At 33.9% G+C, this 21,891-nt stretch overlaps 3 protein-coding genes across 4 annotated transcripts; 2 read left to right on the top strand and 1 right to left on the bottom strand.

Moving 5' to 3' along the window:
• The first annotated feature begins 3,855 nt into the window (after positions 1-3,855).
• On the top strand, positions 3,856-9,719 carry LOC102599354 (serine hydroxymethyltransferase, mitochondrial-like). The gene is made up of 16 exons (XM_006364919.2): positions 3,856-4,072; positions 4,170-4,220; positions 4,353-4,439; positions 5,155-5,276; positions 5,509-5,585; positions 5,721-5,845; positions 5,937-6,029; positions 6,707-6,799; positions 6,885-7,082; positions 7,630-7,734; positions 7,828-7,893; positions 8,010-8,087; positions 8,362-8,473; positions 8,827-8,937; positions 9,059-9,226; positions 9,490-9,719. The coding sequence occupies exons 1-15, from the start codon at positions 3,980-3,982 to the stop codon at positions 9,205-9,207; spliced, it is 1,560 nt and encodes a 519-aa protein (XP_006364981.1). The 5' UTR covers positions 3,856-3,979; the 3' UTR covers positions 9,208-9,226; positions 9,490-9,719.
• A 1,583-nt stretch (positions 9,720-11,302) lies between these two features.
• Positions 11,303-14,147, top strand: LOC102599031 (putative pentatricopeptide repeat-containing protein At5g52630). Its single transcript, XM_006364918.2, has 2 exons — positions 11,303-11,588; positions 11,807-14,147. Exons 1-2 carry the CDS (start codon positions 11,496-11,498, stop codon positions 13,979-13,981), a joined length of 2,268 nt encoding a protein of 755 aa, XP_006364980.1. The 5' UTR covers positions 11,303-11,495; the 3' UTR covers positions 13,982-14,147.
• A 549-nt stretch (positions 14,148-14,696) lies between these two features.
• On the bottom strand, positions 14,697-20,463 carry LOC102598473 (CBL-interacting serine/threonine-protein kinase 8). Of its 2 annotated transcripts, XM_006364917.2 has the most exons (15): positions 20,025-20,116; positions 19,601-19,722; positions 19,266-19,328; positions 19,061-19,132; positions 18,846-18,953; positions 18,682-18,756; positions 18,525-18,578; positions 18,251-18,376; positions 17,984-18,073; positions 16,486-16,608; positions 15,885-16,004; positions 15,517-15,636; positions 15,306-15,362; positions 15,153-15,227; positions 14,697-15,059 (listed from the first exon to the last, which is right to left on the bottom strand). In XM_006364917.2, exons 3-15 carry the CDS (start codon positions 19,305-19,307, stop codon positions 14,958-14,960), a joined length of 1,164 nt encoding a protein of 387 aa, XP_006364979.1. In that variant the 5' UTR covers positions 19,308-19,328; positions 19,601-19,722; positions 20,025-20,116; the 3' UTR covers positions 14,697-14,957. The 2 variants fall into 2 exon arrangements, with proteins under 2 accessions (XP_006364979.1, XP_006364978.1); XM_006364916.2 differs by lacking the exon at positions 19,601-19,722 and having other exon boundaries at positions 20,025-20,463.
• Between the last annotated feature and the right edge of the window lie 1,428 nt (positions 20,464-21,891).

Here is a 21,891-nt window from a genome sequence, read left to right as displayed (position 1 = left end):
AAAAGTGATCAAAACCCCCCCCCCCCCCAAACCACGTACATACTCCCACTAATTCATGATAACTTGATTGATGTGGTTTTCACGGGTACACATTTTGACATAGACAACTCATGCTACTTGTTCTAAATTCACGTCAATCTTCTTCGACTTGCGTGTTCTTCTTGTTATGTGTGGAGATTTCCACATCTATTTGTTTGGTCCATGAAACCTGCACAATTCTTGAAAACCTAACATAAGTAGTTGTTTAATTTGACTTAAAAAATTAGACGTATGCCTCTTATTATTAGTGATAAGATAAAAATTAAATACTCCCTATGTCCATAATTACTTGTCCACTTTTCATTTTATAGTTATTCCTAATTAATTGTCCATTTTGACAAATCAAGAAAGGACAAAATAATTTTACCTATTATACCATCAATTAATTACTTTGAGAAAGGTACAATTTCTTGAAAATCTTAAATTTTTAATTCATCTACTTTATAATTAATAGGGGTAAAATAGTAAACTTACTATGTCAATAATTATTTTCTTAATAGATACTATGTCAATTGAAAAGTAGACAAGTAATTAGGAATAGAGAGAGTACATATGAAATTTTTGACTACATGTCATGTATTTATTAAAGAGTCAGTGGGAATAAAAAATTTGAGCGTTACTCGCAAATTGCAATTGGCTTCTCATTTGTACCCATATAATTAAAAGGAGAATAAGGTCTATATGTAAGTCAAAATCAATTACATTCAAATTTGTACTACGTACAACTTAAATTTTGAAACTTTTGACAAGTGAATCGTTTACATTGCAATTTGCAATTGGCTTCACACGTATACTTGTGTCGTCTAATGATCATCTTTGAATAATTAATCAATGATGTATCTATATTACTACAATTCTTTTAGGACATATTAATACTAATTTCAACAGACAACAAATTAAAATAATAACACAGTTGGTGTAATCGTACTCAATGCAATATATTGAATGTGAATACAGTTTGGAAGAAAATTTCATATCATTTAAACAAATACATCATATTTTTACCTTCTTCTTAGGTTGATGACAAACAATTTGATAAGAAAATGAAATTTGGATTTAACGGAGCTTCAAAAGCTAACTCGTGAGGAAGCATAGATGTGGGACTCGACACGATTTGTTAAAGCAAAAAGTCCCACATTGGTGGTTAATAAGATGAGTGGACTCCTTATAAGATCTGGACAATCCTCCTCCCTTTGAGCCAGCTTTTGGGATGTGAGTTAGGCCTAAGATTTAATTTAACACAATTTGATGACACATTTATGAGCAAATTCTTTTTGAGAAAGACTATTCTTCCTAGAATTATTGAAATGACATCATTTGGAAAAAAAGAACATGAAGAAATTTTATCACTATTGTAAACGATAATGATGCAGCAACTAATTAATTGGAAAATAAATAATAATGTTTTGGAAAAAAGCTCACTGCACCACATTAATTGGTTCACATTTAATTGAAGTGGATTTTAATGCACGACTTGGGAGACAATCGCTTTCAATCTGCTTTCCATCTTGAAGACTAGAAAAACAATTTATTAAATTCATATTGTTTTGTTATATTCTATACATTTGATGGTACATACTATGATAGTCCAAATATGACATATTTTCTATATAAAAATATTTCTTTATCTATTCACTTCTACTTATTACGTTTTGCTCCACAAAAATCAATTTGATATTGAATTTGATTAAATTTAGATATTTGAAGACTATATGAAAAATACTATAAGTTGCAATCCTTCTCACATCAATATGCTGAAAAATAGATCTTAAAATATTTCTCAAAATACATATAATTTACTCTCAAGAAACGAAATGTGACAAGTAAAAATGAACAGAGAGTACGGAAGATTGACATTAGTTAATGATTAACAACTTAACAAGTACTAGTGTATTTTATGTAACACATTTCATTTGTATACATGTACTATACCAAATTCATAGTAATAAAATGTAAGAATTACAATTCATTGGAAAAAAGAGGGATGAATTACTCATCTAATAATTGCTTAACAGTGTAGAGATCCAAACAAACCTATTGGGCTATCATACAAACAAATGAAACCAAAATATGGGCCTCCCTGAAATACGTGGAAAATCATTGAGCCCAAGTTATATGATGGATTTGAAACATTTTAAGACACAATTTTTCGCAGGTTAATAACTATTTAATAAATGATTCAATTTATTTTATTAAATAATAATTTATAAATTTGTTAGATCATGTTCAAATATTTTTTTCTACATAAACTGGATTTTTATGGGTAAAGTTAGACGACAGTCTAATTTTTATAAATGTTAGATGATAATCTAATGTCTTATCATTTTTAAGAGTTGGCTGAGAGTGGTGACAGGGGCGAGCTAGCGGGTGTCAAGCAACATCCCTTCGTCTGAAAATTACATTATATAATATAGATCAAAATTTGTTTTAACGAATATATATACAAGTGTTAACACATCTTGACACAAGTTGAAGATTTAGATTATGGTTAAGGGGTTGCGAAAATTGTTTGAGGTTGTGTGTTCAATCTCTAATATCAAGCATGGACTTTTTTACTTTTATTTTGACACTCTTTAATGAAAATTGACTCGCTTTTCTTTTTAGTATCCAGTTTCAAATAGTATTCGTATTATTATTGTAGTTTTTATTATATAATTTCAATTATTACTTATATGTTTTTGGTTATTGTTACTATTTTTTCTTCTATGCTTTGTGTATTGCTCTCTATTTAATGTTATTTTGTTATTGTTATTTTTTTTATTTGTGTTTCCCTGTTCAAACTATTTTAAGATGCTTTTATTTGACCCGATGGTTTATCGAAAACAACTTTTATCTCTCTATAAGGTATATGTAAAATATGTATACTCTATACTCTCTAGATTCCATTAAATATGCTATTATTGTTAATTTGTTATAAACTTTCACGATTTATTTTTTACTTATGCATATCCTTTAAGAAAATAATTAATTATGCATATATTTTTTTATAACATTAATATCAATTGGTATTTTGTTGAACAATGAAATAATTTGAGATTGAATAATTAATATTAATGATTTAAAATTAAGTTAACAAAAAAAACAAATTATTTTTAATAGGAAAAATCATTTTGGCCAGAAAATTTGATCAGAATGGTATTTTACATACGTTATTTTACCTTTTTAATATTATTACCTTTTTAACTTTAATATCTTTTAATTAAAAAATTAAAAAAAATTATTTATTTTAAAATAAAAAAGATATTATATTCTTTTAAATTTCTGACCAATTTTTTTGGCTATTTAACATTACCTTTTTAATATAATTAAAGGTGAACAAGGGAATACTTTCCGATCTGATCAGTTCACCAACTTCCATGCACCTTGAGATGATTAACTACTGACGTTGTCCCCAGAACTAACTCTCTTCCATTTTGATTTTCTTATAATATTTTAATAAAAACTGGCAAAGATTCCTAAATTTAGAAAAATAATTTGCTTTACGCCTTGTTTAGATAGTCGTTACCCATTGTATCGTATATTTATATTATAGTTTAAATACAATATTTATTTTGATTGTTATTTAAATTTTATTATATCGTATGTTTAAATTTATTGTTAGATAAAGATTACAAGACCCATAAATGATGAATTTGGTGTGTTTGCATTGTTACCTTAATATTTTCTTTTTATTTTATCTTTATTTATTACTATTTAATAATCATATTTCATCGCTCCTATCTTTTCATAATAATTTACTCTATACCCTATTTTTTCTGATAAGTTTATAACTCAAATTATGGATGCGTAATATTATATGTTGAATTAGCAAAGCCAACGCACCAAACCACTAAGCTCTGTCACCATCTTCAACCACCCTCTTTCCCCCAAATCCCCAACAGGGGCCTAACAACACCAACTCAAAAGCTTGTTTCTCAATTGCCATTACACAAACGAAAAAATGGCAATGGCTATGGCTCTTCGTAAGATTTCTTACGGTTCCTCCATTAACCTTGTTCGTCCTCTCTCCAATGGCTCTTCCGTGCATTACATGGTACACAAGTATTTTCTTCCTGAAAAGTTATTAATTTTTAAAGCTGGTGATATTCAATTTGTTAATTGTTGCTTTTTTATTTTTGTTGTTGTTGCAGTCGTCTTTGCCTAATCAAGCAGTTCGAAATAGGGAGGATCCGCGAGTTACGGTTAGTAGTAAATCGAATCAGAATATATATATATAGGCCTTCTTATTTTTGCCTTTGGATCTTTGTTTTTTTATGAGTTTTCAATGGTAGGATCAATGATTTTAATGTTGCTCCTGGTTATTTGGTTAATAGTGGATTAAGCAATTGAATGCGCCACTTGAAGAAATCGATCCAGAGATTGCCGACATTATTGAGCTTGAGAAAGCTAGGCAATGGAAGGTTTGTAATTGTATTGTGTTTATGATTCTATGATTTGTTAAGAAAATTTTGTGTTGTTTTGTTGGTAAAGATATTCCAAAATCTGCTTTTGATATGAGCTGATAATTAAAACACGAACACCTGATTTTCTTAATAGTTAGTCCCTCCGTTTCATTTTATTTGGCCCCTATAACCAAAAGTAGATGTTCCATTTTAGCAAATCAAGGAAATTTTATTACTTTTTTTCCCCATATTTGTACTCATCGGTGTTAAATAACTACATGAAGTAGTAGTAGTCAAATTTAGAATTCCAAAGCATCATTAATAGGTTAGTTTACTATAATACACCTCTAATTAAAGTTTTCTTAAATGGTGTGTCAGGTCAAAATGTGCCAAGTAAGATGAAACGGAGTGAGTAGTTAGTCCCTCATTTTCACTTTATATCATGATATTTGATTGGAATCAAAAGATAGATAGGAAAATTGAGTCGAATTGTATATAATTGAAGAAAATAATTAAACTAGTGGTTAGAAGAGAGTTTAGTAGAGAAAAAATCAAATCAAATCAAATCAAGGTTTAGAAAAAGTTGTATAGTAACAGAACTGTGTTAAGATTCTAATAACAATCCACAATGGAAAAGGTGTTTATAATTTGGAATGAAGAGGGTACATTTTACAAGCATCTAGTATGTTAAAAGATTGTTTATGTATGAACCATGAATTTGACGAATTTGTAGGGTCTTGAGCTTATCCCTTCAGAGAATTTTACATCACTGTCAGTGATGCAAGCAGTTGGATCAGTAATGACCAACAAATACAGTGAAGGGTATCCTGGTGCTAGATACTATGGAGGAAATGAGTACGTTCATTGCTTTCATTCTCTGGTTTATTTGAAGTTCATACTGTCTTTCTCCGAATACTGAATTACTGATCACCTAGAATTTGAACTATAAGTGGTAACCTAAGCTGCTGTAACATTGATATACTTGCTTTCTAGCTGATCAGCAAGAGTCTGTCATTCTGGCTATCATCTGTTGCTAACTGAATACCATTGGGAACATTTACCATGTCTTTTTTATCATTTTATATAGGTATATTGACATGGCAGAGAGATTGTGTCAAAAACGTGCACTGGAAGTTTTTAATTTGGATCCTGCCAAATGGGGAGGTAATTACATAAGCCGGAAAAATTTCATTCTGAGTGGATCTTTAGATGTGAACTGACCTTATAACGGCTCTACCCTTGATCTCTAGGCTTTTGATAATAGTCTTTATGCTAAATCTTCATCAAACTTTGTTGCAGTCAATGTTCAGTCATTGTCTGGATCTCCTTCAAATTTTCAAGTGTACACTGCTTTATTAAAGCCCCATGAGAGAATTATGGCGCTAGATCTTCCTCATGGTGGACATCTTTCACATGGTTATCAGGTTCTGTTCTCTTGAGCTAATATATCTGATGTGTATTTTGCTGTAATCTTTATTTACCAACAATGCCCTTATTTCTGTCTATGCTATGCAGACTGACACAAAGAAGATTTCTGCTGTGTCTATCTTTTTCGAGACCATGCCTTACAGATTAGATGAGAGCACAGGTTATATTGACTATGAACAGGTAATCTTTTGTTTGTCGGTATAATTGGGACTGGTTTAGGTGTTACAAGCCATTACATTTCTTGTGTCTTGCATCTTTTGGCCACTTCTAAGCTACTAATTTCAGTAGTCATTGACTCAATCATCTAAAGAAAAAGCCAAATTATCTTTTGTCATCTCCTTTCCTATAGTCTGCATGCACTGATTTCTTGGTTGCAACATCATATAATTTGCAATCAGTATAATGTCAGATCCAGAATTCCCCTCAACTCAACCTGTGCCTCGCTTCACATTTGATTTAAATTTTTCCTAGTCCATATGCTTTGACATGTTCACAATGTCGCTTTCCACATGGAACACTCTCTTGTAGCTTCTAACCATGCTCTGAGTAAACGATAATGAGGAAGTGACACAGACAAGTCTCTGCTGCTTCCTCTTTTCAAGGTCTTCAGCTGCTTCGACACAAAAATTGTAGGCTGTTGAGCTAGGGTTACTTTTGAAGCAAGTGTGTTTGTACACCATAATGTACAGATGCTTATGCTAATCTTTCCTGGGTAAAAAACATGCTTTATTGTTTACAAATCTAAGCTGCGGCGTGGACTCCTTTCCCTCTTTGTTGTCTTTCTCAGGTTCTTTTAGGCTAGTTAGTATGTGATTTCTTCAACTCATTCTTCAGTTGTTGAATTTCCATTTGCACAGCTGGAGAAAAGTGCAACGCTCTTCCGACCGAAGTTGATTGTTGCTGGTGCAAGTGCTTATGCTCGCCTATATGATTATGCACGTATCCGTAAGGTAAACTAATAAATCTTTTTAAGCTTGTTCCCACTACTTTGTTTTCCAACTTTTTAAAGTAGTGCTATTTTTGAGCAATTGACAGGTATGTGACAAGCAAAAAGCTGTTCTCTTGGCAGACATGGCACATATCAGTGGCTTGGTTGCTGCTGGAGTCATCCCTTCTCCTTTTGAGTATGCAGATGTTGTTACCACCACAACTCACAAGTCACTTCGTGGGCCACGTGGAGCGATGATCTTCTTCAGAAAAGGAGTGAAGGAGATAAACAAAAAAGGAGAAGAAGTGAGTATGACCTGAAGTCAAATAACTTGTAGAATTTAGTATGGATACTCTTTGGAACTGAAATCTAGGGAGGGAAATTTTGTTGTTAGTCCTTCCTTGTAGATTATTCTTGTTTAATTCTCCTATTACCATGTCCTGCATTGGAAATTTTCGGCTTATGTTAGATAAGCCAATTTAGTCTTTCACTCCTAGCCGACCAAATTGAGTAATTTTATGGGTTCCATCAACTTCTGCTGGCCTCAACCCAATTTCTCTGCTTATTCCTTGCACACTTCCTCAGATCTTCCGTCAACCTTGTAAACTTGCCTCCTGGACACACCATAAAATCATGTGCCTCAGTTAACATGCTACCACCTTCTTAAACGAATCAAAAGTTAAATGCTTCAATCCCTATAATCTAGCATAAAATCAGAATTAACACAAAGGGGTGGATGAGAAGCACAAAATCTCATTGTTGGAATATGGGTGCCACTTATATCTCCATTCTTTGAATGAATAATAGAGAAACTTTAATGTGATAAGTAATAGTGCGATTGTCATCCTACAGGTTATGTATGACTATGAAGATAAAATCAACCAAGCTGTTTTCCCTGGACTTCAAGGTGGCCCCCACAACCACACAATTTCTGGCTTAGCTGTTGCACTGAAACAAGTAAGTAGTTCATCTTCTGTGTTTGTTTTCATTGTTCACATGTTCTCCTTTATAGGTATAACTGTATAAAATGTCTCCTTGTCTGTTATCTAGGTCATGACACCAGAATACAAGGCATACCAAGAGCAAGTTCTTAGCAACTGCTCTAAGTTTGCTGAGGTACTACTTGTAGTTAACCTCCTCCTATAGCATAGTTTATGATCATTACTCTCGTAGAGGGAGATAACTTGATGGTTTTGTTGCATGTGTTAATTTCTGATCACAATATTTTGCAGAGTTTGCTGGCAGCGGGATATGATCTTGTATCTGGTGGAACTGAGAATCATCTGGTGCTGGTAAACTTAAGAAATAAGGTACATAACAGGTTCATATTTAAATGAATGGAGAGCTTCTTATTGTCCATTTGAATTGCTGATCGTTTTGCCATCAGACATCTAAAAGAACGGGATATTTTTAATTTTGATAGCAGTGTTTATTTATATTTGCAAAATATTCAGAAAAGAAATCAGGTGCAGAACGCCTTATCTTTTGTGTATTGGATGTATTTAATGGATCAAATATGACAATTGTTGTATTACATGGAAGTGTTGACTCCTACCCTGACAATTTGGTAAATACCTTCTTCAGGGTATTGATGGATCTAGAGTTGAGAAGGTTTTAGAGTCTGTGCATATTGCAGCCAATAAGAACACTGTGCCCGGTGATGTATCTGCCATGGTACCTGGTGGCATTCGCATGGGTAAGGATCTTCTTTTCCCCTATTTTATGATTGCTTAACATAACTGGACGTATCATTGATGTACCCTATAGTGTCCAGCATCTCATGAAGTTAACACCTAGAATGTTTCAGCTCTTCCTTCTCTTTCCTCCCTTTTCTTGCCAAAGTGTATTTAGTATTAACCAGGGGGAGAACCTTTTAATATTCTTGTGGCAATATCTTAACTACTAATTCCTGTTAATCCGAAATTAAAAGCACTAGTTAAAAAATTAAAATGATAAATAGAACAGAGAAGAAATTTTTTTCCATTAATGGTGATATACATGTAGATAATGATCTCAAGTCAATTTACCCCTTCTCATGCTGTGATCCAGGAACCCCAGCTCTCACTTCTAGGGGATTCATCGAGGAAGATTTTGTCAAAGTGGCTGAATTTTTTGATTCTGCTGTGAAGTTGGCCCTTAAGGTCAAGGCAGAGGCCAAAGGTTTGGTGTTTTTCATGTTGTCAATTTTTTGGAATGCATCAGTTCCTCTGATCATACAATTTGTTATTAAAAGTTTCAGATTGTATACTTACATACAATCATCGGTTTCTAATAAACGTAGGAACGAAGCTGAAGGACTTTGTGGCAACTTTGAGTTCAGACTCCAACATTCAATCTGAGGTTGCCAAGCTAAGGCAGGATGTTGAGGACTACGCCAAACAATTTCCTACTGTTGGTTTCGAGAAAGAAACAATGAAATACAAGAATTGAGCTCGGATCTAGTGTTGAGGTACTTCTGTTGCCTTACTTTTCTCACCAAAAGAAAAAGAGTTATTTCTGTGTCTTTTTCTGTTTATTATACCAGAATGTAAATCATGCATCTTTAAGTTTTTATCATTGGGTCCATTTACTTATCCATTTTGAGGCAGTGAGGGTTCCTTTTTCTTCACATACGCTGGCTCTTTTTAACTGTAAAATGTGCAAGATGATTGCCTTTTTAGTTCTAGTTTCCAACTTTTCCTTGTCCCCTTATCGGTCTTATTCTGCTATCAGGCTCGAGTCAGAAGACATTTTTCTCCAATGAAGTTAGAACATTGTCTTTTTGAATTCACTTGCAGTGCGCGGAAAAGAGTTACATGGATCACATTTCATTACATTTGTATAATTTTTCAAATCAAAGTCACCATCAGATGTAATTTTATGATACTTTCACATGATGTATAACAAGAAAAGGGATAAGATCTTATGCATACAAAGTGAAATCTGTCTCGTGCTCCCAGCAATACATCTTACCAAACTTTGGCTCTAAGGAAAAGAAAAAATCAGCCAAGCACCATTTGTTTTTGCCTGTTCTAGATATCAATAATTCAACAACAACAAAAATACCCAGTGAAATCCCACTAAATGGGGTCTGGGGAAGGTAGAATGTATTGCACCTGTTCAAGTGTATCAAACTCAAGTACAAGAGAAAGAAAACAATGACGAAAGCATAATAGCACAAGTACTGTGATAATTGGAACATAGGACACAATATATGACGATGGGTAACTAAGGCAAGACAATACTCTATCCCTATTAACCTCCTACCAACCTCCACTCCTTCCTATCTAGGGTCATGTCTTCGATAATATGAAGTTGTGCCATATCCTATCTAATCATCTATCTCCAATACTTTCTCGATCTACCTTTGTAAGTGTCAATAATTCGATGTTTAAAAAGGAAAGAGTACAAGTTGCCATATTTAACTATTTTCCTAATTTATAACTTGAAATATTATAAGATGAAAATAAAGAGAATCAGAAATAGTCAAGAGCAGAAAACAGTTCATCAGTAATGCAGCACTCTAACCAAACAAGAATCAGGAACTCTATACTTTTTTTTTTGTTGACTATAAATATGAAGTAGAATTTCAAATTATATTCACTTCCACCAACTACTCTAAATGAAAGGAAGATGAAATTATGATGTGTCATATTATGCACTAAATTGAAGTGAATATAAACTTATGAATTTGCAAATATTCACTTTGAAAATCATAGCAACTTTTATCAAAACTTGAGAAGAGTTTCAAAATTAATTAAAATATTTGTTCCAACAAAACCTGATTGAATTATAAACATTATTTGTCCTTGCTAATAACTTGCATTATTGGAGTTCTTATTTTAGTGAAATAAAATTCAAACTACATAATTTAATACTCTCTCCATTACCCTTCGAGGTGGCCCAATGATTTGGACTTGGGACTTCCATGTTGGAGGTCTCAAGTTCGAAACCTCTTGCCAGCGGAAGTAAGGGGTTTGCCTTCTGGGTTGAGCTCGTCGTATCGGGCTTGCCTAGTGTGGGCTACCTCTCTATGTGGTTTGCGAGCTATTGCATAGAAGAGAGGGGTTTACCCTGTGCGCAACCAAAGGGTAGCGGCTGCAAAAAAAAATTTGTCATAAAAAAAAACTCTCTCAGTTTTAATTTGTTTGCCTTACTTTCTTTTAGTCTATTTTAAAATATAAGTTTCTTTCGCCTTTTGACAATTCTTAATTCTTATTTTTCACATAATATATTTAAGACCACAAAATTAAATAATATTTTAATCACATTTCTTTACTGAAGGAGTATTTCTTTAGCAGATTGTTAAAAGAACTTCCAATTAGAAAGTAAAACTATGACGGGTTATTTTGGTATGGTAGGTGGGATAGACAAAATTATGTCATGAGATAAATAATGTTGGAACTAACTAATGTTATTAACCAAACACAAAATAAAATAATTTTATATTCTATCCCGAATTTATTATTCGATATCCTTAGTACCAAACACTCTCTCGAAAGAGATGATTACTATCCATAATTTGATAGTTCCCGCTAAGATTAACGCCCTAAATCCATTTTTCCCATCATGAGTGGGGTCCACGAAATTCAATCTCTACCGGTCTCCCCTGTTCGGATTTTCAGTTCAATTTCATCCAAAGAGTAAAGATAACATTTTCTTTTTCAATTTCAGATAAAATAAAACTGAAGAACAATGAAGTAATCTTTTCCCAGTTTTATACAGTCAGTGGCGAATTCATGGCTTCTCTGCCTTCAGTAGTTGTGGGCAACACCCTTAAGCTTGAAAATGAATTCAAGAAAAACTCAGTAACTTCTTTACCTTTCGAAAAGGTACGTTCTTGATCCTTTTAATTACTACTTTATTCCATTGTCAAGTCTCGACGTAACTGATAAAGTTGAATATCACGTGTTCGAGCCGTGGAAACAGGCAGGCCGTGTACAATAGACCTTTGTGGTCCGGCTCTTTCTGGTGCATTGGACTGTTTTTTTTTTCTTTATAATTCATGTTTTTTTTATAATGGTTCTTCTTGTTTTGTGGTTTAATTTAGAAAAATCATAGTCCCATAAACTCGGATAAAGCTTTGGAGCCATTGAATCTTGAATTCAGAGAGGCACTTTCACTGATCAAAGAAGGTAGTGAAAAAGTGGAATCAGCTTCTTATGTTCCATTTCTGCAAGAATGTATCAAGAAAAAATCCGTTTCAGAAGCTGAAGCAATTCATGGCCACATTATCAAAATGGGTATCCATGAAGATTTGTTTCTCATGACATTTCTTGTTAATGTTTATGCGAAATGTGGAATGATGGGAAGTGCACGGAAGGTATTCGATAATTTGCCTAAAAGAAATGTTGTTACCTGGACATCATTGATGTCTGGCTATGTTCAGAATTCGCAGCCGGAGGTTGCTATTAGCGTATTCCAAGAAATGCTGGACGCGGGTGGATTTCCCACGAATTATACGTTAGGTGTTGCGTTCAATGCTTGTTCATTGTTGGGTCATTTCGAGTTAGGAAAGCAGATTCATGCGTATGTTGTGAAGTATGAACTTGGGGATGACACAAGTATTGGCAATGCTCTCTGTAGCTTGTATTCCAAAAGTCACAATCTGGATTCTGCAGTTAAAGCATTTCGGATGATTGCTGATAAGAATGTTATCTCGTGGACAGCAGCTATATCTGCCTGTGGAGATAACGGGGATTCTGCAATGGGATTAAGCTTGTTTGTTGATATGCTTTGTGCGGATGTGGAGCCTAATGAGTTTACATTTACAAGTGTACTAAGTTTGTGTTGCATAATGCAGGCTTTAAAGATAGGATCACAAATTCATTCTTTGAGCATTAAACTGGGGTATGGTTCTAATCTAAGAGTCACAAATTCAATAATGTACTTATACTTGAAAAACGGATGGATTATAGAGGCAAAGAAGCTGTTTGATGGAATGGAGTCAATTAGCTTGGTTACATGGAACGCGATGATTGCAGGTCTCGCTCAGATGATGGATCTTGGAGAGGACGGTATTGCTGCACATTCCAGCGGTTTTGAGGCACTAAACACTTTTTTGAGACTGCATCATTCGGGGATGAAACCTGATTTATTCACCTTCTCGAGTGTGTTGTCTATATGTAGTAGTTTGGTTGCTTTGGAACAAGGGGAGCAAATTCATGCTCAGGTTATTAAGTCGGGGTTTTTGTCGGACGTTGTAGTGGGAACTTCCCTAGTTAGCATGTATAATAAATGTGGAAGCATTGACAGGGCAAGTAAAGCTTTTGTGGAGATGTCTACACGAACTTTGATATCTTGGACGTCTATGATCACGGCCTTTGCACAACATGGGTACTCTAAACAAGCGTTGCAGCTCTTTGAGGATATGAGGTTTGTAGGAGTTAGACCAAACAAGGTTACATTCGTGGGAGTGCTCTCGGCATGTAGTCATGCTGGACTGGTCAAAGAGGCATTGACATACTTTGACATGATGAAAAAAGAGTACAAAATTAAGCCCGTGATGGACCATTATGCATGCTTGATTGATATGTTTGTGAGGTTAGGTAGGATAGATGAAGCTTTTGATTTCGTCAAGAAGATGGATTTTGAGCCTAACGAGTTTATATGGTCACTTCTAATAGCAGGCTGTAGAAGCCATGGGAAATTAGAGCTAGGTTTTTATGCTGCTGAACAACTACTTAGCCTGAATCCGAAAAATTCAGAAGCTTACTTCTTGTTGTTAAACATGTACCTCTCAGCTGAGAGATGGAAGGATGTTTCCAGGGTGAGAAAGCTAATGAAAGACGAAAAAATTGGAAAGCTAAAGGATTGGAGCTGGATCAGCATCAGGGACAAAGTTCATTCGTTTAGAACAGGTGATCAGTTGAATCCTCCATACGAAAATATAGATAATTTCTTAAGTGATTTACATGACAAAGCAAGTACAATGGGATTTGAGTTACACACAAGTTTGGAGCTCAAAAACGAAGAAGATGATGAGGCAACTTTTCCTATTGGTCGTCACAGTGAAAAGTTGGCTGTATCATTTGGATTGCTGAACACACTGAGTGCTGCACCCATCCGAGTTATTAAGAGTATTAGCATGTGTAGAGATTGCCACAGCTTTATGAAATTCATCTCACAGCTAACTTCAAGAAAAATCATCATTAGAGATAGTAAAAGGCTGCACAAATTTGTGGATGGACATTGTTCTTGCGGCGATTTTGGTAGTCTTGTTTAATTCTTTCTCAAAGCCTTCACTTACCTTAATTTCTTCATAATTCATTTTTCTTATCAAGTCTCTGTTCTCTACTTCATTGACTGATCTACTGAATTTAGATCATGTAGCTTGTTATATGAAAGGAAAATCAGAAAAGTAAATAGTGGCTTATATTGAGTTCTCTGTACTTTTGAAATTTCCAATTGTTGTATCAGTTATACACAAGGTTTTGTCATGCCATCTTTTGGATTTAAGGGGCAAAGGTTTGATTTTTGTTCTTTTTCATGAAAAGATAACAACAATAACATACTCAGTGAAATCCCACTAAGTGAAGTCTGGAGAGGATAGAGTGTACGCACACCTTACCACATTATTGCTTCTTTTGTCAACTGTACACTGCTTTTCTTGAAAAGATAATCAATGCAATTGACACAACATATCAAAAGAACAAATCTTGTGGGGAAAGTTAACACCTTGGGGACCCTTCTTTTTGTTCTTGGATCTTGGTTAATTTACATTGCCTGGGAAATCTGAATGATTTATGCAAAGTTTCATCAACTTAGGTGAAACAGTGAGGAAAAACAAATAAAATATACTTTATATTTGTTTGGTATGACAAAACATTTTTCCAAACAATGACTAGTTGCTAAAGCTCAAATGTTGGGTAGGTCATGGATTTAACAACAATTGCCTTTGTTGTTCATATGAAATTCATGAAATAAGAAAATTGAAAATGTTTCACAGAAGCTGGTAAAATATAATCAACTTGACAAACTCTTCTCTAGAAGTAGCAAGTATTTGTTATGTTTACTCTCTGCCTAAGATATTAAATTGTCACCATATCGATATAATTGATACAAAACCTGGGGAAAGCGTGGAAGCTTTACCCCTCACTTGGCTCGACTATAAAAGAGTGTACTCACTGCCTATAGGGTTCAAGAAACTGTAATCTTTTATACAAACACAAAGTACACACAGATTCTCTAATGCTAAAATATCATCTCTTTCTACTCCTTGCTTTTGTAACTCTTGATTTGCATGATTCATCCGGTGGCCTCCAGATAATGTCCTCAAGATTGCCACAAAAGTTCTTGTAAAACTGTAAAACAGTATAGGTGTAAGCACTTGCATTTTGATAAGGAAGAAGCAAAGAGAGTTTTGGATCATGTTATATGTATGAGACTGAACTAACCTTGAGGAATTCACTAGCATCACCGGCTGCTTTCTGAACGTCTACCATGAAAAATGTAGGAGCAACTTCGAAAACCTGCTGAATAATAAATATTAGCTAGCACACAAAGAGTGCCACACAGATTGAAACAGCTTTGGAAAGATGTGAACTTGCCTCCAGAATTACAGAGAAATGTGAAGTCTTGTTTGCGGAAAGACCTTCTACCCTCATCTGAGACATACATACAAGCAGAAATGAGGACCAACCTTAGGAATTCTCCAAGAAAATTGCAACATAGAACTTAAAAGAAAAGAAAAAAGACCTAGTGAACCCAAGTGATTAAGCTTGAGATGCCCATTATTAATAAGAAAAGGTGAGTGTCTACCTTAAAATTGCGGATATGGGTCTTGAAACCCATGGACTGGGCCACAACTTCCATACTTGATAGCACAACTTTTGCTGGTTTCTGTGTTAGGAAGCGTGTTTGATGATGCTTCATTGAATCCTGTAAATCCAGCATCCACATTTCATTTATCTAAGTTGAAGACCAGCACCTTAATAATGACAAGCAACTAACAAAGCTATGGGGTAAGTTGAAAATGCGAAGCAAGATGTGCCTCTTTTCATTGCTCCAACTCAGAACTAGTTGATATATATGTTAATGGACTATATAAAATCTGATCTATATGAAAGAGAGAAATAACAGAGTCCTGTTGTGAATTGTCAAATTGGTAGAAGTTTTAGAATCAATACCTGCCCACGGTCAAACAATATAGATAAGTTCAATCCTTGAGAGAGAATAATTAGGTCAAAGGCATTTAGAGCCAGAGGCCCAGCATCCGCATTGTCACATTGCTCGTTGGATGCTTCCTCCTATAAAACATTATAACATGCCATAAAATAGGGGAAAACAAAGAACTAAGCAGTCAATAACCAGAACCTCCATGGAATACTTTTTATCATACCAAACACTACAACAATTCCTATCAAATTGAACTTTCTTTCACTTTTTGGTGCATATCATCCATTTCTCCAGAGGAAAAAGTTCAGAAAGAATCTGAATAGTGCAAAAAGTTACAATGAACGCACCTTCACAAAACTATTCCATCATCTAAATCTAAGTGATAGCTCCAATATGTTCAATATGTTTTCTTACTCAACATTAAACAATAACATTCTCACCTTAATGATAGCAGGACATTCAACTTGAGCAATAAACAAATACAAAGTGATGCTTCAGCCAGCTACTTACCAGCTTGCCAACAAGCAACCCGTGGCAAGATTTCACTTAAATTCCTAATTCAACATCAAAATGTTTTATATAGCAAAGGCAGTAATCATAAGTCTTACTAACCTCAGTATCATCAAAAGCTGCATTAATATCATCTAAATTGACATCTTCATACTCCATGACTTTGACAGGATCATAATTTTTTTTAAACCACTCATCATTACGGATCTCTTCAATCCGAATACGCTGCACAAAATAGAGAAAAAACTATGTAATAAGCCAATGTAGGAATATGTTCGTTTAGTAGAAGACTATATTCATCTTCATGGTCAACATTATTGTATATCGTTTTAAGCCTCCACCCAGCTAATATACTCCAAAAGCAACCCTAAGGTAGCATGAATTCATGTAATAGAGAGTATAATACTTTAGTGAGTAAATAGCTCAAGAAGCGATAAGCAAAATTAGCATCTTACCATAGAACTTTCTAAAAGTTGCAACTTAACAATTCCGTTATTTGGAAAAATAAGCCAAGTCAATATAACGGTGAAATAAAGACTTAAAAGAAATCCTTTTCCTTTTAAACTTTTTCCTTTCCACGAAACGACCATTATTGTCTTCCTGAGTTGTTCTATGTCTATTGATATTTTAGTACTACGATGGCAAGAAATGTAAGGTCAAAATAGAAAAATTAGACAAAGAAAGGAAGTGCGGAAAAAGGTCTAATGCAAATAAGAATAGTTCGAACACTTGGATACTGTCAGCAATAACGACTTTACAAAGAAGAAAAATGGAAGGGGAAACCCAAAAGGAAGAAGTTGCTGGATTGCTGCTTTGGTCCATGACAATGGGAATCATCACGAAAAACTGAAATTTGAGCACGGGAATAAAAGAAACATAACAAAAATGCAGAGCAGCAAAGCAGCACAAATAGCAACAAGTTTCTTTCTTTGCCCTCTTCTCTTTTCCCTTTGTTTGTTCATTGTTCTTTCCACTTCCCTACGTAGAACCTGCATATTTATTTTTTGTTTTTTTTTTTAAATCTTTTTGCTTGATTCCTTCCATTCATTTTCCCTGTTCTTTCTGATTGGAGAGAAACAAAACAGAAGATAGAAGCACCCATTTCCACATGAACCATAAAAAGGAACAGTAAGGTTTAGATGAGAAGCCAAGGAGATGGAGCAGAATGAATATAAAAAGAAGAAAAAGTCATGGAGAATAGTATAGACAGCTAAAAGTTTTAATATTTTCCAGTGCACGACTTGCTTTAAGTCACATAGACATCTAGTACATATTATTTTGAGAAAATCTAGCTCTATAACAATGAAATTTGACTTGAACCCAAAAAAAAAGAAAGTGGAGAGGAGACTGGCAGAGGGAGCAAATATGGTTTAATTTGTGTGAGGGGGAAGAAGTGAGGAGAAAAGGAAAAGGATTTATGCCAAAGTTCCTTTCTTGCTTCTGATTTGAAAAGTTTGTTGATAAATACTACACAGAGTGGATAAGTTGCAATATTTTACAAGTTCAATGCATTGAAGGCTTTGTGACGGATTAAGTTTCCAAAACAGAAAATTTTAAGGGCACAATATAATATGTGTACATTCTCTGATTGAGTACTCACGGTTTGAGGATTTGGGTCTAAAATTCGATGTATCAGAGATTTTGCTCCAACAGGAAACCAAGATGGGCAGGAAAAATCTGCTTTGTCAATCTGCAGAAAAATACAAACATACTTGTTGGTAATTAAAACGTCACTATAAAATAATGTTCTTTTACTGTGATGAAATGTGAAAATATCAGCATGATTATCATATCATACTGCTGCAAGATGAATGTAAGGAATTCCATTTAAGTTATTTACACAACCATGAAAATGCAAAGCTTCTACCTTTGCGTACAGTGTAGTGAGATCAACCTCATCAAAAGGGAGATAACCTGCCATCAGAACATAAAGGATGACACCACAGGACCAGATATCAGCCACAGCACCATCATAACCTTTGTGACTAAGAACCTGATAAAAAAGTCCAATAACAAGGATGAAAGGGACATCTTAATCCATATTTAAGTAAAAGGATACATATCAATAATCAAACTACTCATTCAAAGATATACATGTAACAAAGAACTAAGACTACTATAATGGTAGCTGCCTAACTTACCTCTGGTGCAACATAGTTGGGAGTTCCACATGTCGTCTTAAGGATGTTGACTCCCTATTAGAACATTATCAGAAGCAGTTAGCAGCATAAAGACTTACACCAATAATGTTGTATTCTTGGTAATAGAGAAAAAAGGTAGTGTTTTGGGAGACCTTACTTCACCAGGTGATGCGCTAAGTCCAAAATCTGATATTTTCAGATTTCCTTGGGAATCTAGCAGAAGATTTTCAGGCTGAGCAATGTGGAAAATGGCAGTAAGATTTTCGTTTAAATGCATAATAACTTATTGCTCTCTTGATTTTACGTTCTGTTAACAAGTACCTTTAGGTCTCTATGATAAACTCCCTTGATGTGACAATAATCAACTCCATCAATCAATTGCTGAAAGTATCTTCGAGACTCGGCCTCACTTAATCGTCCATGGTGGACCTACAAATGCATACCAGAAATCATTCAAAGGAGAATATATGCTTAAGTGTTTAAGAAGAATCAAAATAATCTGCATTTGTCCTTGACCATTTTAAGGTGGGACTTACTATCTTATCAAACAGTTCTCCGCCTGTGATAAATTCCAAGATAATATAGATCTTCGTGCGAGTTGCTATAACCTGACAGCAAAATTTCTTTATATCATCAGTGCACATCAGCAAAAAAAATCTCCCCAACACCAGTAACCTAAAAGTGAAACAGGCAACAAATTTCAGGAAACTGAAAGTCATCGGCACTTGTTTTGGCACATGCCTCATGTAATCGAACTACATATGGATGTCTAACAAGCTTCATTATGGATATCTCCTGCTTTATCTGCAAGATGAAAATGCAGAAAGCTCCTATTAGAGAACCAAAAAAAACAAATTATATCCAAACTGAAACATTGTCTCCATACCATATGCTTGAGAACTAATACCACAAACACAAGTTTACACAATTTGAATCTCTACACAGAAAGAAATGGCTTAGAAATTGACATTCAAAAAGAACTCTTGAAATGCTGAACTGCGATCGAATCTACTAAAGTGGGACTATTAGCTAGAAGCATTTTGCGCACATTGTAAAAAAATGATCTATAAACTAACTTGAATCTGTTCATCAGAGTTCAGATATCATTTCATCTTTCTGGGTCCTCTAAAATGATTTGCAGCCCGACAAATTGCCGATAATCCCGCATTCATGATGCCATGGTCAATCAACTAACATCCTAAATAACAAGTAAAAGCCACTCTATTATGTTGCTAAACAATTAACTAAAACTTCAAATACTTTCACAAATTGATCTAAATTGGAAGAGTCAACTTATCACATTTATTAATCGAAAACTTATTCCATAAATTGCTACAACAATTCAAATAGAGCATTTACAAAATATAAATTTAACAAATTAGGAATAATAATTACTCTAAAATCTTAAGCTTCATCCATGGATTATCCAGTTGCAATGGGTTTTTTTTTCTCATTCTTCAAATACCCAATTCAAAAAAGGGGGAAAAAATAAACACCCACCTGGTCAACCATCTTGTGCTTGATGATAGTGCTTCGATCGAGGACTTTCATGGCGACACTTTCACCTGTCTCAGTATTCTGAGCAAATTTAACCTTAGCAAACGTTCCTTCTCCAATTGTCCTTCCAACTTCATACTTCCCAACTTTCCTTACCACCATTTTTGCTTCTTTTTCTTCAACAACAACACGAATCAACACCCTTTTTCTTCTTCTTCAAGTTCCTGTTACCTCAACCCATTTTTTTGCTATTTCAAGAAAACATATTGGGCTTGACGAACAAGATTTTGGCTTTTTCCCAATCTGTATAAAGTATTACTATTTTTAAACTGATAAAGCAAAGGGGATGGGAATTGTTGAGAGGAAAAGGAATATGAACTGTGAAGGAGTTGAAAATGATAAAGGCAGCTATATGAATGGGGAAAAAGTGATTTGGGGATTTTGAAAACTTGAAAGTGCTTATGTGGGGTTTTATCTTTTATATAGTAACAAATTATTATTTTTATCTCCACCGTCTTAAACATATTTAAATCTTGCAATATGATTGAAATATACTCCTAAATTCTCGTCATGTTTAAGGATGTTTTCAACACTTCTCTCGATTTGTTATTAAGAGTTTCATGCTCATTCAAGAGTTTGAGACCACTTATTATATCATGTGGCAGATCGAGAGTATATCTAAATTTAGTTAGTCAAGTATATGAGTATTTTTAAGACGGTCAATAATTCGAGATGGACACAAGAAACTTAAAACATTGAGTAGTTTTTGGAGTTGGAATTTTTAAATTAAAATTATGTTGAACAAGTATTTTACTTTTAAAAAAATTGGCATTGTGTAACTAGAAATCCTAAAATTCAAAAAATTGTTTAAACCAATTTTGGAAAAGTTAAAAATATTTGATGATGAATTTTCAAAAATTATAATCGCTAGCTATGAATTTAAGATTTTGGTTTGGTAAAGTAGGAATGACAAGTAGTAAGAAGTTGGAAAAGGTGTAGTTGTTGAAAAGGAAATATATCATTAGTGGAGAATGCACCACTTGAAAATGATACCTCTTTTTTCTTGATTAGGCTTAATACACAATTTATCCCTAAATTAATTTCTATCACATATTACTTCTAAACTAAATAGGACGTTTTTTTACACATCATCAAATTATGGTTCAATTTATTTGTTTAATTATTTTACTAAGTTTGTTTTAAAAGACGGTTCTTTCTTAATTTGGTATTCCAAATTTTTATTTCAATACATCAAATGATATGTTCAAAATCACATGATTAAAGATATTTCAATATATTATATATATTTTTAATAAGTCTTTTGTTCCTCTTTGATTAGATATTTTGGGATCGAATCTTATGAATGAAATTGCTTTCGTTTTTAAAATGCACTTTAATCAAAGTAAAAAAAAAATTACGTCAATTCAAAGAAGTCGAATCTTAAAATGAATATTGAAACCAAATGGGAAACCAAGAAAAATGGCTTCCTATTTTAAATTTTCTAAAAACCTAAGAAGACATTATGTTTGGTGTAGAACGGCGGTGGTTTAAGAAAACGGCGATCATTGCTAACTTGTTTTACAAATGGTTTACATCTATTTTGGACTCTTCATTTTGTTAAAACCCAATATTGAATGAATTCTTCTTTACTTAATGTATGGGAAAAAATGACGTCTATTAAAAACAAAATAGATCATGACACGTGGTTAAATTAAGATCGAATAAACGGTTGTTATAACTTAGAGAAATTTGATTTTTTTAAATTTGTTTTATGTAATCTGAAGTGATTAAGCACTAGCCGGTATAAAAATGCTCTGTAATTGGGCAGCCTACTGGACCTTTCCCCGGGAGAAATCATCTTGTAGTTTGA

The sequence above is a fragment of the Solanum tuberosum genome, unplaced genomic scaffold (genome assembly GCF_000226075.1).
Source record: "Solanum tuberosum cultivar DM 1-3 516 R44 unplaced genomic scaffold, SolTub_3.0 scf00519, whole genome shotgun sequence".
Taxonomy (NCBI): Eukaryota; Viridiplantae; Streptophyta; class Magnoliopsida; order Solanales; family Solanaceae; genus Solanum; species Solanum tuberosum.
This window is presented reverse-complemented; position numbering and strand designations above follow the sequence as displayed.